This window comes from Cucumis sativus, chromosome 6 (genome assembly GCF_000004075.3).
Source record: "Cucumis sativus cultivar 9930 chromosome 6, Cucumber_9930_V3, whole genome shotgun sequence".
In the NCBI taxonomy this organism is placed as follows: Eukaryota; Viridiplantae; Streptophyta; class Magnoliopsida; order Cucurbitales; family Cucurbitaceae; genus Cucumis; species Cucumis sativus.
The window spans coordinates 10640713-10652981 of record NC_026660.2 but is presented as its reverse complement, the minus strand read 5'-3'; the positions used below and the strand labels follow the sequence as shown (position 1 = coordinate 10652981).

The following is a 12269-nucleotide window of genomic DNA, read 5'->3' as shown; positions in this document are numbered from 1 at the left end:
AGTCTAACAAACAAATGAGTTAGTTTTTTTTGGTTTGAGAAATGATGAAGCCCTAATCCAAAATGCTCGAGTATGCTTTGCACATACTTAAATGAATCAATGGTTATGGTAATAATTAAAAAGGAAAAAGAAAAAAGAAAAACAACCTAAGTTTGAGGTATTCATAATTGGGAGATTGGATATCAAAGCTTATCCAAACTAACCTAATTAAAAAAGAAAATGCATTGATTTAAGTAAAAAACCAAAATGTTATAAATGAACAATGAACACACTTCCACTTCAAGTCAAGAAATCAAATTAAAAAATTAAAATCTCCAATTGGGTAATTTAAAAAATATATATATATATACATACACTTTATTTATTTATTTTCACTCCCACCGACACTATATAAAGTCAGAGTAAAAGCTGTAACCATCTTTATTATTCTTCCTTTCTGAGGCAACAAATAAATTAAAAGGAATCCAATATTATATATATATATATATAGAAGTTATTTTATATTATGAATTGCAGTAATCATTGATAAAAAGGGTAAAAAAGAAAATTCATATCTAAGTTTTAGGTTTTCTTTAATATTGTTGTTAAAATATCATTTTTAGTTAACTGTGTTCCTAATCTTGAGGAGAAGGTTTAAATGGAGGGGCAAAAAAAATTAATTTTGTTTTAGAAAAAAAAGTATCGTGTTAATTCTCTATTAGAATGAATAGAAAAATGAAAAAACGGTATGTTTTTTCATTTCCAAAATTTTGAGAAACTTGTTAAACGGTATGTTTTTTTAGAATAGATTCATTTGGTCTCGAACGAGTTCATTCTTATAAATATGGACTAAAAGTAAATTTAAATATCACACATGTATTATTTTAAAAAGAACCTATACTATCGAAACATATCAATGATCAAAAGTCTAAGTAAACGCGATAGAAAATTTTAATTATCTTCGCATTTGAGACACGAATATTGATTCGTCAACCAAATTCTATTACTATTACATCAATTTGGAGTATAGATTGTTAAACATACCTTGAAAGTATTGGAGTATAATTTTTCCATTTTAAAAATACAGCATGATAATAAAAGAAAAAGAAAAGGTTATGTTTTTGCACTCCTTACAAAATTTACCAAATGTAGATCGAGTCAAATTAATTTTCTTAAGAGTTTAAATGAATCAACTAAATCTTCACGCATGCTAATCAACTTAGGTAATTTGTTACGATTATTTTTGAAAATCATTTGTGCATTAAACTTCAAATCTCGATCTTACAAAATTGACAATTAGAATAGATGTACACAATTGAAATAAATTTTTGTTTAAATTTAGGATTCCATTGATGCAATTACAAGTTTAAATGGAATATAACCACGAAAATGTAGAGTATAAATTGAAACTTAAAAAGGGTATCAACGGAGAAGAAGATAGGAGACATAAGGCATGGAGGAAATATAATTTTAGCATAAATAAGAAAACTATCCAACTTCCAAACATGAATATTCTTACATAATGCTAACAATCAATAGAAAAAAATTGAAAATAAAAAAAGAAAATTAATTTTTCTCCCAAGAAAATGCAATGCCCTAACAAATTTATCCTGAAAAAAAGAAAAAAAGAAAAAGAAGTTGAAATGGTAAACAAGTGTTATTACAACAAGTTCACCCTATAATCCATGTGCTTTATTCCCCCACAAAGCTAAGGAAAAAAAAAAGTAACAAATGGACCAACCCCATAAAATGACAAAAAAGTATTTCACAATTTAGAAAAGAAAACAATCTAAATGACGAAAATACCCATAAGCAATTCCTCTTTTTCCTCTTCAAATCCTAACCTCTCTGTTTCTTCTTCTTCTTCATTGGGACTGATTTGTGTAATTTTTCCAAAGTAGCTGACTTTTCTTGCAATTTCTGATGCCTCTCAGGCCTTTTTCTGAAAATAAAAAACCCCCTTTTCTTCTAAGTTAGGCGGCAGGCTACTCCTCTTCTGTAGAACATTATCAACTTTACTAATTATTAGTTGCATCTTAAAAGAACTCAGAACCCCACATGCATACTTTTTTTTTTTTTTTTTTTTGCTTTTTTTTCGTTTCATACATTTATATATAATATATATATATAAACTTTTGTAGCCAACAAAGGGGCATCAAACAAATAGAAATGATCTTCACTTTTCAAGAGCTTGGGATGATGGTTCCAACATATCCAATTCCAGTGATCAGAAAGCTGAATGTCTGAAGGAAAAGGTAAATAAAGTAATTGTTCTTCCCATGAACAAAGTCATAGCAGCCACATAAGAACAAGAATGCTGCAAATCCAAGCTCCAATGTGTTGATTCTGCTTATCATATCAAATAAATAGCAAAATCAATTAGTTCGTCCATCTGCACAGAAGTCATGATATGACTTTTGAAAAAGTAAAAGTACTTTCACCTAAAAGTAACACTCTTAAAAGATCTCAAACAGAACTTTCAGTTACATTGCATTTTTTTTTTAATCTTTTTACCTGTCTCCAAATTTGCATCTCAACCTTACTTTAGGTATTTTGCCACCTGCTTTCTTATCAGCAGCTGCCTTGTTTTTGAGAGCATCTCCAAGTTTTTCAGTGACAACCCATTCGTTGGCTCGACCGGCTTCCAATAGACCGATCAATGTTGCTTTCGTACGGTGCAACGACATGACATTTTCGAAAAGGATCCAGTAGAACAGAAGGTGAATTGACCTGGATTTACCGTAGCACAAGAGAAAGATGAATTTTGGGTTTTGTTTGTAAATTAACATAAATAATTGGGACAGTAAAAAAAAGAACAAACCTTGGAGTTCCTACTGAGTTCAAAATGGTAATAATCGAAGGAATGTAAACAGCTCCCCAAATTGGTACATAAACTTCAGGAACCAAAATGGTGAGAGGAAGAACAACGCAGTAAAAGAAGAAAGTAACCATATGGGCAATGATCTTCCTCACAAAGAAGAAACTATAAATCACATAAACTTTCTTCCAGAATCTAACTTTCTGCAACAAGAAGAAAAAAAACATGGGGTTAAAAAAATCATTTTACTTTTCAAAGTGTTATAACTATAACTAATCATTTTACTTTTTCCATTTAAGCTTTTGAATTTAGTGATGATTTAAAGCAAATGAACAACGATAAAAAACAAGAAACTATTTGACTTATTCATTAAAATAGAGGTTGAAATGAGACCTTGTTTCTGACAATTTCCATAACCATTTTGCGGAAAAGATTGGCAGGGCCACAAGACCAACGATGCTGCTGGAAACGGAAGGCTTTGAAAGTACTAGGAAGCTCACTTTTTACCTGGCAGGGCAAGAAATTCATGGTTTAGTGAGCTAATCAGACAAAGACAGTGGACAAGAAACAGCACAACAACATTTTGGTTTTTTAGCATATTACTAAGTATAGATGTAGATGGCTAATTATGTATTCTTACCTGCAGGTCACCTAAGTAGACAAATTTCCAGCCTCTAAGACTAGCTCTAACAGCAAGGTCCATGTCTTCCACTGTGGTCCTGTCTTTCCATCCACCTGCCTCATTAATAGCAGCAATTCTCCATACACCAGCAGTTCCTACACCATTTGTCACATTCACATGTATTACTTTTTTGTCTATGGAAAAATAACAGGCAAACATGGATTTAGACCTCTAAACTAATATTTGTACCAATTTATAACCCAAATTTCTGTAAATGTATGAAAAAAATTTCTTCAAGATTTCGTCTTACCAAATATTTTTAGAAAAATTATAATAATTAAAGTCTATTGAACTCTTACATTTTCTTCCTACAATCGAAATGTAAGTGAGTTTCTTCAAATGTGAATGTTACAAAATGAACCATTAGAGTAAACGTATGTAATGAACAATATGAATCAAAGTTTAAATTGAAAGAAGTGATTTGATACATTTACGGATATAGATCTATACTTAATCCAATCACTTTTATATAATCCCAATGGGGCATTTAAAGCTAAGAAACAAAAAGTGAATGGCTGGGCACAAGTTCAAACAATATTCATTCCTTTTAAGTGATGACGAAGATTAATGATGATCTTTGTATAAAATGGTGGAGACCCATTACCAAAATATGCTTCTTTGTAAAGATAAATAGCCATGATTTGCAAATTTCAAATTAGTTTTAGCAGTTTTAGGGGAAAAAATTAAATAAAAAACAGAGACTAAGTTAAGTAGTTGATTAGAGAATGAGTTAATATAATAATGTAAACACAATCATGGAGTATAATGTAGCATACCATTGAAGCCAAAGAAGGCATGAGTAGCAGAACCAACTTCTTGTTCCACTGTAAAATGGTAATCCAAAGACATCTCTTGCATTCTTGTCAACAAACACTCATCTGCATTCACTGTTCCAAAAAAAAAAAAAAAAAATCAATCAATCAATGAAATGTTGTAATAAAAAAATGATTTTACTTGAAACCCTTTTTCCAAAGTTGAAAAAAAAATAATTGTGGGGTGGGGAATTTTTGAAATTATGAAAATGACTTTCCCAACTCAAATCAACAAGTACCTATGAAGAATAATTATGGATACAACAACGAGTGCTACAGTAAAGTCAATGTATTCATGTAATAATAGATTTATTACTACTCATGTATAATTTTGTATGCATTAGCTAGTGCAAAAACCAAAAGAAAAGAAAAAGAAAAAGAAAAAAAAGTAGGCCACGTGGATATGTAACAAATAATCAGGTATGGACCCACATGGAGGAAGTTTCATGTGAGGAATGAGTTGGCAACTTTTGATTAGTTAATTAATTGAGAAAAGTTTTTAATCACAGAGTTCCTGTTTTACCCCTAACGTGATCACTGCAAAGAATGTGCCACGTCATCCAGAGCAAGACAAACTTCAGTAGTGTCGGTAGCAATAACGAGGCCTACCAATAAGGCGCTGCTCATTGTACGAATCACTTTAAATACCGAAATATATATATATATATATATATATATATATGTATATGTATATTATGTAAAAAGACTTTTATTTATGTTTTTAAAAAAGAATATATTGAAGAAAAGGCACGTGGAGAGTGGAGGCAACTTTTTTCTAAATGACAAAATTACCCCTTTCTCCACGTCCTTAGGCATCGGACCCCGAACTTTACGGAGAGGGAGAGGAAAATGAAAAAAAAAAAGAGAGAAAGAATTCAAGAGGTGAAACGACAGTTTTACCCCGGACAATACTGGAAATTATCTGCCAGAGTTAGGGGACAGGATGTTGACTATCCGCAGAAGGCTATTTACGTTGCCACCAATAATTGCGTAGCCGAAAATTAAATAATTAAATAATTAAATAGGGCTCAGTGTTTATTAATTATTAATAAATAATTAAAATTATAATTTGAGAAAGCTAATTAATACCCCTCCTTGAGGACATTATGGTCCTTTCCTCCAGGTCCATTAATGCGGCATTAGAAACCAAACAAAATTGGTCCAAACTTTCACCAACTAAACCCATCATATTACATTATACTATTTTATAAATCTATCAGAAATTATTTTTTATTAAATAAATAAAGTGAAGTATCAACCCAATATCAATATATATATATATATATATATACATATATTCAAACACACGCAAATTATATCTAATAAATTTTAAAGTTTAGAAAGTATCTCATCATTTCTGTTTGTACTTTCAATTTGTATCAAAACATGTACTCTAATTCTTGAAAATTAACCACGAAAATAAAATGAATTTGTTAAATAACTTCAGGACCCAAGATCCTAAATTGAGACTACCTATTTAATATTATACAATCTAAGGTCAATCACATATGAAAGTACAGGAATCAGTGTTTTTGTATTTTCTTTGAAGAAAAATGGAAATAATTACGTAAAGTGATGTGTGTAAATAAATATGTATAAAAGAAAAAGAAGATGTTGAGTCGTCGGTTATTAATAATGATAAATATTTGGGTTGATTTATTTTTTATTTAAATGATCGAAATCTTTTGGGGGGGGGGGGGGGATGGGGGCCGCAGCCCGTGATGAGGCTTCTGTAGAACATGTGTCTCGATCATGTTGGCAGACGCTGGGGCCCACTCCGTGATTGATGCTTCCTTCTTTTCTTTTCTTTTCTTTTTTTTTTTTTTGTGTGTGTATGTGTGTCACTGTGGACCCCTCCTTCATCCAATCTTTCCCCCCGCCGACGATAAGAGTGAATTAATACACGAAAACAAAAGGAAAAAAAGAAAGGGAAAACCCACCAAAAACAATTTCTTTTTTTTAAAAAAAAAAAAGGAAAAAAATTCCCATAAATAAATAAATCCCCAAAAAAAAAAAGAAAAAATTTGTTTGTTTATTTATTTATTTATTCATTTACTGTTTTTTTAAAAGACTACTCTTATTAGACCACCGACACTCTAGGAAATTACATCAAAACAATTAATCAAGCCCTTAAATAGAATTAATCAGCGCTAATTAATTTTCCACCAACAAACAAATACGCACAGCTAAACTTCAAAGAATCAAAGAGCATTATCGAATTCACTGTAAGAAAGAAAAGAAGAAAACGCTTGAAAACTAAACAACAAACAGTAACTTACCGAATCTCCACCGAGCTTGAACAAGGGCAATATCGGGATTATTCACCAAGAACGGAATCGCACGGCGGAGATAATCCGGCTCCGGCCGGAAATCCGCGTCGAAAATCGCGACATATTCACAGTGTTTAACATAGCTTCGTTTAAGCCCTTCTTTCAGAGCTCCGGCTTTGTATCCTCCTCTGGTTTCTCTGATTTGATACGTTATGTTGATTCCTTTACTTGCCCATCTTAGGCATTCTTGTTCAACCATTTGCTGCAAAAAAGAAAAATGTGTTGGTAAATAGATTCGGATTCAACTCCATTCGATAAGGATCGTGTGGGTTTCGTGTTATGAAATCAGGAATTCGGGATTTGGAGGGGCTTTTGGATTGAAAACGATGGGTTGAAAAAAGTTAAGAGAGTCACGAGATTGGAAAACGACTCGAGAAAGAAAATGAAAAATCGAGAATCTGAAAAACCCATATCTCGCAGAAAGTTTGTGATGGTAGTTTCAGAGTACCTTAATGACAGGGTCGGTTGAATCGTCAAGAACTTGAATAACAAGGCGGTCGGCCGGCCATGAAAGTCCACAAGCAGCTCCAATGGAGATCTTGTAAACCTGTAACAAACAGAGTGTTAGAGATTTCATAACTCTGTGAAAAATGTACGATCCAAACAGAAAACAGGGGAGGTTAAAAATCAAAATGAGGACCTCTCTTTCGTTAAACATTGGGATTTGAATGAGAACATGGGGGAAATTTGAGCTTCCCAATTCCAAATCGTCCTGAATAGGTTCATATTTATATCGTTTCTCAGGTTTCTTCCAAAAGAGCTTAACCAGAATGATAACAATTCCCATATAAAGCCTTTCAAAGAAAAGCATCAGAGACATTGCCAATGAGATATAAACCATTAATCTCAACACAGGAACTATCAATGGCGCTTTGATTAGCTCCCATATCAACCAAATTTGTTCAGTGAAATCACCTCTTCCTCCTTGAAATGACTCCGGTAACAGAATCTGTGTAGTTTCAGCCATAGCCTCTCTCTGAAACAGAGCGGCGAATTACAGAGAGACAGTTGAATGAAGAAGAAAAAGAAGAAGGAAATCCCAATAGATCGATGAGTTCTTTGGGATTTTCAACAGAAACAACACAAAACAAAAAAATGGTAATGTGGGTGCGGTTTAAATCTGTAATTGGGAAGCAATTATCACAAAATCCATGAAAATATGGAAACCCAGAAGAGAAAAAAACGCAAGTTACAACTCAGATCTCAATCTCCTTTCAACTATAAATTTCTGAATGAAAAATGCCTTTGATCTCTTCTCTCTCCCAATGGATTGAGCTCTGCCTCTGCTACTAAAAGTGAATTTTGAAGAGGAAATTGAAGAAGAGGATAACAGTAGCAAAGGCAGTGGAGCAGAGAGAGAGAGAAAGAGAAAGAGTATGTGTGATTAATGAGAGGGAGAAATGGGTGTATATATAGTTAAGAAGAGATCATAATTGGGTCTTTAATTTTACTATTAATTTACTTAGTTTTGTGTTTGGTTGGCTGCTTCCATTTTCATTACCTGCTCTATACTTTTAAAGCAAAAACAACCATACTTTTTTCTTCCTTCACCCTAAATTTTACTTCTATGTTCTTTTGTGTCCCAACAACTAGCTGCCCAAAACCCTAGAAAAAGAAACAAAAAGGAACAATCAAAATTGTTATTCATGACTTAATGTTTAGAGAGATTGATATGTTCAATCATACAACTAAATCAATTTAATGACACTTAATAAATTAGTGGGGTTTTAAAACATGTTACAAAAAAAACCCATTTTCTCCTCGAAGATATGTGTAAGTAACAACTTAGTTCGCGTTAGTAAACTTCGATTAATGACAATGTACTTTCCAGTTATTGAAGATAGTTATATTTGTGTTATTGGTAGAAGCTTTGTTATTCCCTTCGTAACTAATTATTGCGGTCCATAAGAATTGTAAGGTTGATTTATTAAAATGTTCCCTCTTAATTCAGTTTGTAACGATGTAGTTATTGAAGAACATTGGCTAGCAATAATTTTGTTCCTATCGTGATCTTTTTATGAAAATTAATATGTTATTATGTAATGACTCGTCCTAAATTTCATTTTCTATTATTTAATAAATTCCAATTCTTTTTACTTATGGTCGGGCTCTTTTCGACTATTAACCCCTTTACTTATTGTTAGTTTTTCTAATTACTTAAAAAAAACGAACATTCTAATATAATTCAACAAGAAAAATACTTCCTAATATGATCAAAGTCAAAAGTTTACACTTTTACTCGATATGTTGGATCAAGGAATGTGTTTGTTATAATGTATATTTAATGCGTAAACCGATAACAAATAGTAAATACCGTAAAAAAAAATCTTAAAATAATATTTTCAATAGCTAATTTTGGACTTCAAATATTATTTACCGTAACAAAATATATAGTTGTTATAGTTTTTACCTCAACGACCCCTTAATTATTACATGACATTTTGTTACACCAAGTAATTCAAAACGTCCTACTAATGTCAAACTTCCAAAACTTTTAAAATTTACTAAAATTTAATTAAATTTTAAATTATTTTCATTATTAGAAACAATTTGTTATAAAATAACAATACCAATAATACATAATTATTCAATTATAGGCTGATTTAACCCAAAAAAGAGAGAGAGAGAAAGAAAATATTTTCAAACCGTACTTTGAAGAAAAAAAATGGCATTAAGTAACCAAAGACAAATTAACGTTAATATAATAGGAAAGAAAAAAAAGCATTTACTTAAGGAAAAGGAAATGTAATTAATTAATATAAAAGAAAATTATCGTAATTAGTTAATATTAATAGAAAAATTACCGTTTTAAAACATCAAACCCAAAAAGAAAGAAGAAAAAAAATCTTTTTGAATTTACATTTCTGATTTTAGGTTAATTCGGTTATTTATTAAATTCCCTTTAAAGAAAAAAGATTATGAAAAAGAAGACATAAATGATTAACTTTTCAAATACATTTGTTGAAGGGAATCAGTGGGTGTGGGTTTAATTAAATTTTGTGAAAAAGAAAAAAAAATCTTGTAAAATAAGAGAAAAGAAAAATGTGATTTGGGAATATATAATATTTAATTATGGGTTGTTGTTGTTAGAAGCAATTATTAATATGTCTATTTATAACCTTAATTAATTGTTTTATGTTTATTAATTAATTAAGTTGGCCGTCGGCTTTGTCTTTAATTCCACTAAATTACTTTTATAATTCTAATTCCTTTTAGACTAATATGTGAAATTAACTTATTCATTTTGGTTATAAATTAATTTTTCTCCTTTTTTTATTTTGACTTTATTTATTTTATTGACATTTTCAATTACAATACAATAAACCAAAATATTTCTAAATTACTTTTATAATTCAAGGTAGGTTTGCAAATTTGGAAAGTTTTTGTTACATTTAGGGAAGAAAAAAAGAGAGATTCAAATTGTACTATGAGGGAATATATTTATTAAAGTATGATATACTAAAAACCATAATAGATAGTCATATTTGAAAGTGCATTATTTTAATTATTTGTTATATGGTAAAAATTGGGTGTGTTTTCTCTTTTTATAAGGTTTATTTAAATCTCCTAATTCCTTTTTGAAATGACAAAAATTAATTTCATGATTTGTGGCTTTTAAAGACATTTTATCAAAATAAAGTCAAATATGGAAATGACAAAAATCTCAAAGAATCCCATTCTATTCATAGTCCAAAAGTGTTTATTTTTTTCCCACAAAATCTTACAAAGTCGAGAATGTGATTTTCCCATCCACATTGTTTTTCTTAATCATTGTTATAATGCAATTTTATGAAAAATGAAAATCTACCTTTCACGTAAAAATGAATAATTTGAATCGACTTTTATAGATAAAAATGGTTAATTAAAATTTAAAATACATGTATTAAAATATCGTTATTGATAGTTAAATGGTCAAAGTTTCATTTTTATCGAACGGTTGATGAAAATATTGATAGATGTTTTTAAAAATATATAAAAACACGCAATTCAAAATTAAATGTTAAATAAACATTTTAGGATTAAAAAGAATATAACAAGTTTATTGTTTATTAAGAAATTAACGCCTAGTGTTCTTGACCTTTGGACTAGGATCAATCTTGAACGAGTTGTTGACTCGAGTAAAAAATCTCACAGTAGTGTAATGTCAACGCTACTGGAATTTGATGTTTGAATTAATATTTAGATTCGTTAATTCGTCTAAGCAAGAAACGAAAAAAAAAAAAATCATACCTATCCTTTAGAGATTACTCGTCATCTCCTTTTGGGGTGGTTCTAACATATGTTCAGGGTTTCATGCGACAATAGAGATGTCAATGACATTTATGACCCTCAAAGTTGTAGGATACCCATCTAACCTTAGTTCAATATGTATCATTCAAATTGGTATGTAATACCAACTCAACTAATTAGCTCGAACTTCAAAACACTAACAATTTTATTTTGGGACACACGCTAGCTCCTCTATGCTATTTTAATGTACCATTTCAACTCAAACTCACTCCATACACTTAATATCTTACCTTGAACAATCTTCAACAAATAAAATATCAATTCACATCCAAATAAAAGATGCCAAAACATTGTTTACAAAAACATAAAAAGTAGGAATAAAAATCTAATACCAATCTCATTTCAAATAATAAAAAGAAACAAATACATTGATCACTAAAATCATGGAGGGATTAATATTTTGATTGATGACTTAATAGGACACAAAAGTGCAAATCAATTGACATAGATGAGTCAAAATTTCAATTAAAGTAACATTTAACAAATGAAAAAAGGAAGGTTGGGGAAATTAAGTGGAAAAGAAAGGGGTCAAATATAATTTGTATGTTTGTATTATATATTTGTGTGTCTTTTAGGTGGAGAAAGAGAGCATATGTTAAGGCAAGATTTTTGGGGAATTGTTTTTGAAATTTGTAGCATTGAGCCTTGTGTTAACCTCCAACCTTACACGCCACAACCACTTTTTTCATTCCTCCTTTTCTCCCCCACCATTATATACATCTTTCTTCCTTCAAACATATCACACATACTATAAACTTTATTTTAAATTAATCACTACACAAAATACATCTTTTGTCAACCAAGACTTTAGTTTTTTAATACTTCAATTTTAATTACTAGTGTAATAAAATACAAGTGGTGTGTATGATATGTAATATTAGGATAAAAGCTGAAGTATACATATAAGTAACTAAATTTGAGGACAAATTTGTAAAGTATAGTAGGACATAGACAAGTGACCAAACACTATATATATATATATATATATATGTATATATGTATATAGTTTTTTTTCTTTTTATCAAATAAAGTCTTTATCCCTAAACTTATTCATTTTTCAATTTTTTTTGGTCCCAACAACTTTTGAAACTTTCAACTTCTCAAATCATAGGCTAAATATGAGACTCAGATATAGCTTTCATGGGAAGAATTATATATAAGAAATTAAATTTCAGATGAAAAAAAAAATGACAGTAGAATAGTATTTATAAGTACAATGACGAAAGGATGTAATTATAATATTGATTATAAAACAATAAAGAAGTGTATTTTGTTGTTAAATTTTTATTTAATTCCTAAACTTCAGGGTGTTTGAAACATCGGTAATGAAATTAAAATATATTGTTTGGATTGAACAT

General features: G+C 30.0%; 1 protein-coding gene across 1 annotated transcript; it reads right to left on the bottom strand.

Annotated features, from left to right (window-relative positions):
* Nucleotides 1-1433: 1433 nt before the first annotated feature.
* On the bottom strand, nucleotides 1434-8008 carry LOC101203892 (glucomannan 4-beta-mannosyltransferase 2). Its single transcript, XM_004145731.3, has 9 exons — nucleotides 7262-8008; nucleotides 7070-7168; nucleotides 6571-6823; nucleotides 4256-4366; nucleotides 3438-3574; nucleotides 3191-3304; nucleotides 2801-3000; nucleotides 2494-2709; nucleotides 1434-2325 (listed from the first exon to the last, which is right to left on the bottom strand). The coding sequence occupies exons 1-9, from the start codon at nucleotides 7586-7588 to the stop codon at nucleotides 2163-2165; spliced, it is 1620 nt and encodes a 539-aa protein (XP_004145779.1). The 5' UTR covers nucleotides 7589-8008; the 3' UTR covers nucleotides 1434-2162.
* Between the last annotated feature and the right edge of the window lie 4261 nt (nucleotides 8009-12269).

Coding starts and splice junctions, on each gene's coding strand:
- LOC101203892 (XM_004145731.3), bottom strand. CDS start 7,588: ATGGCTGAAACTACACAGATTCTGTTACCGGAGTCATTTCAAGGAGGA. Junction 6,824..7,069: donor CAACCGACCCTGTCATTAAG/GTACTCTGAAAC, acceptor TCTTTTTTGCAG/CAAATGGTTGAACAAGAATG. Junction 4,367..6,570: donor TCAAGCTCGGTGGAGATTCG/GTAAGTTACTGT, acceptor TTTTTGGAACAG/TGAATGCAGATGAGTGTTTG.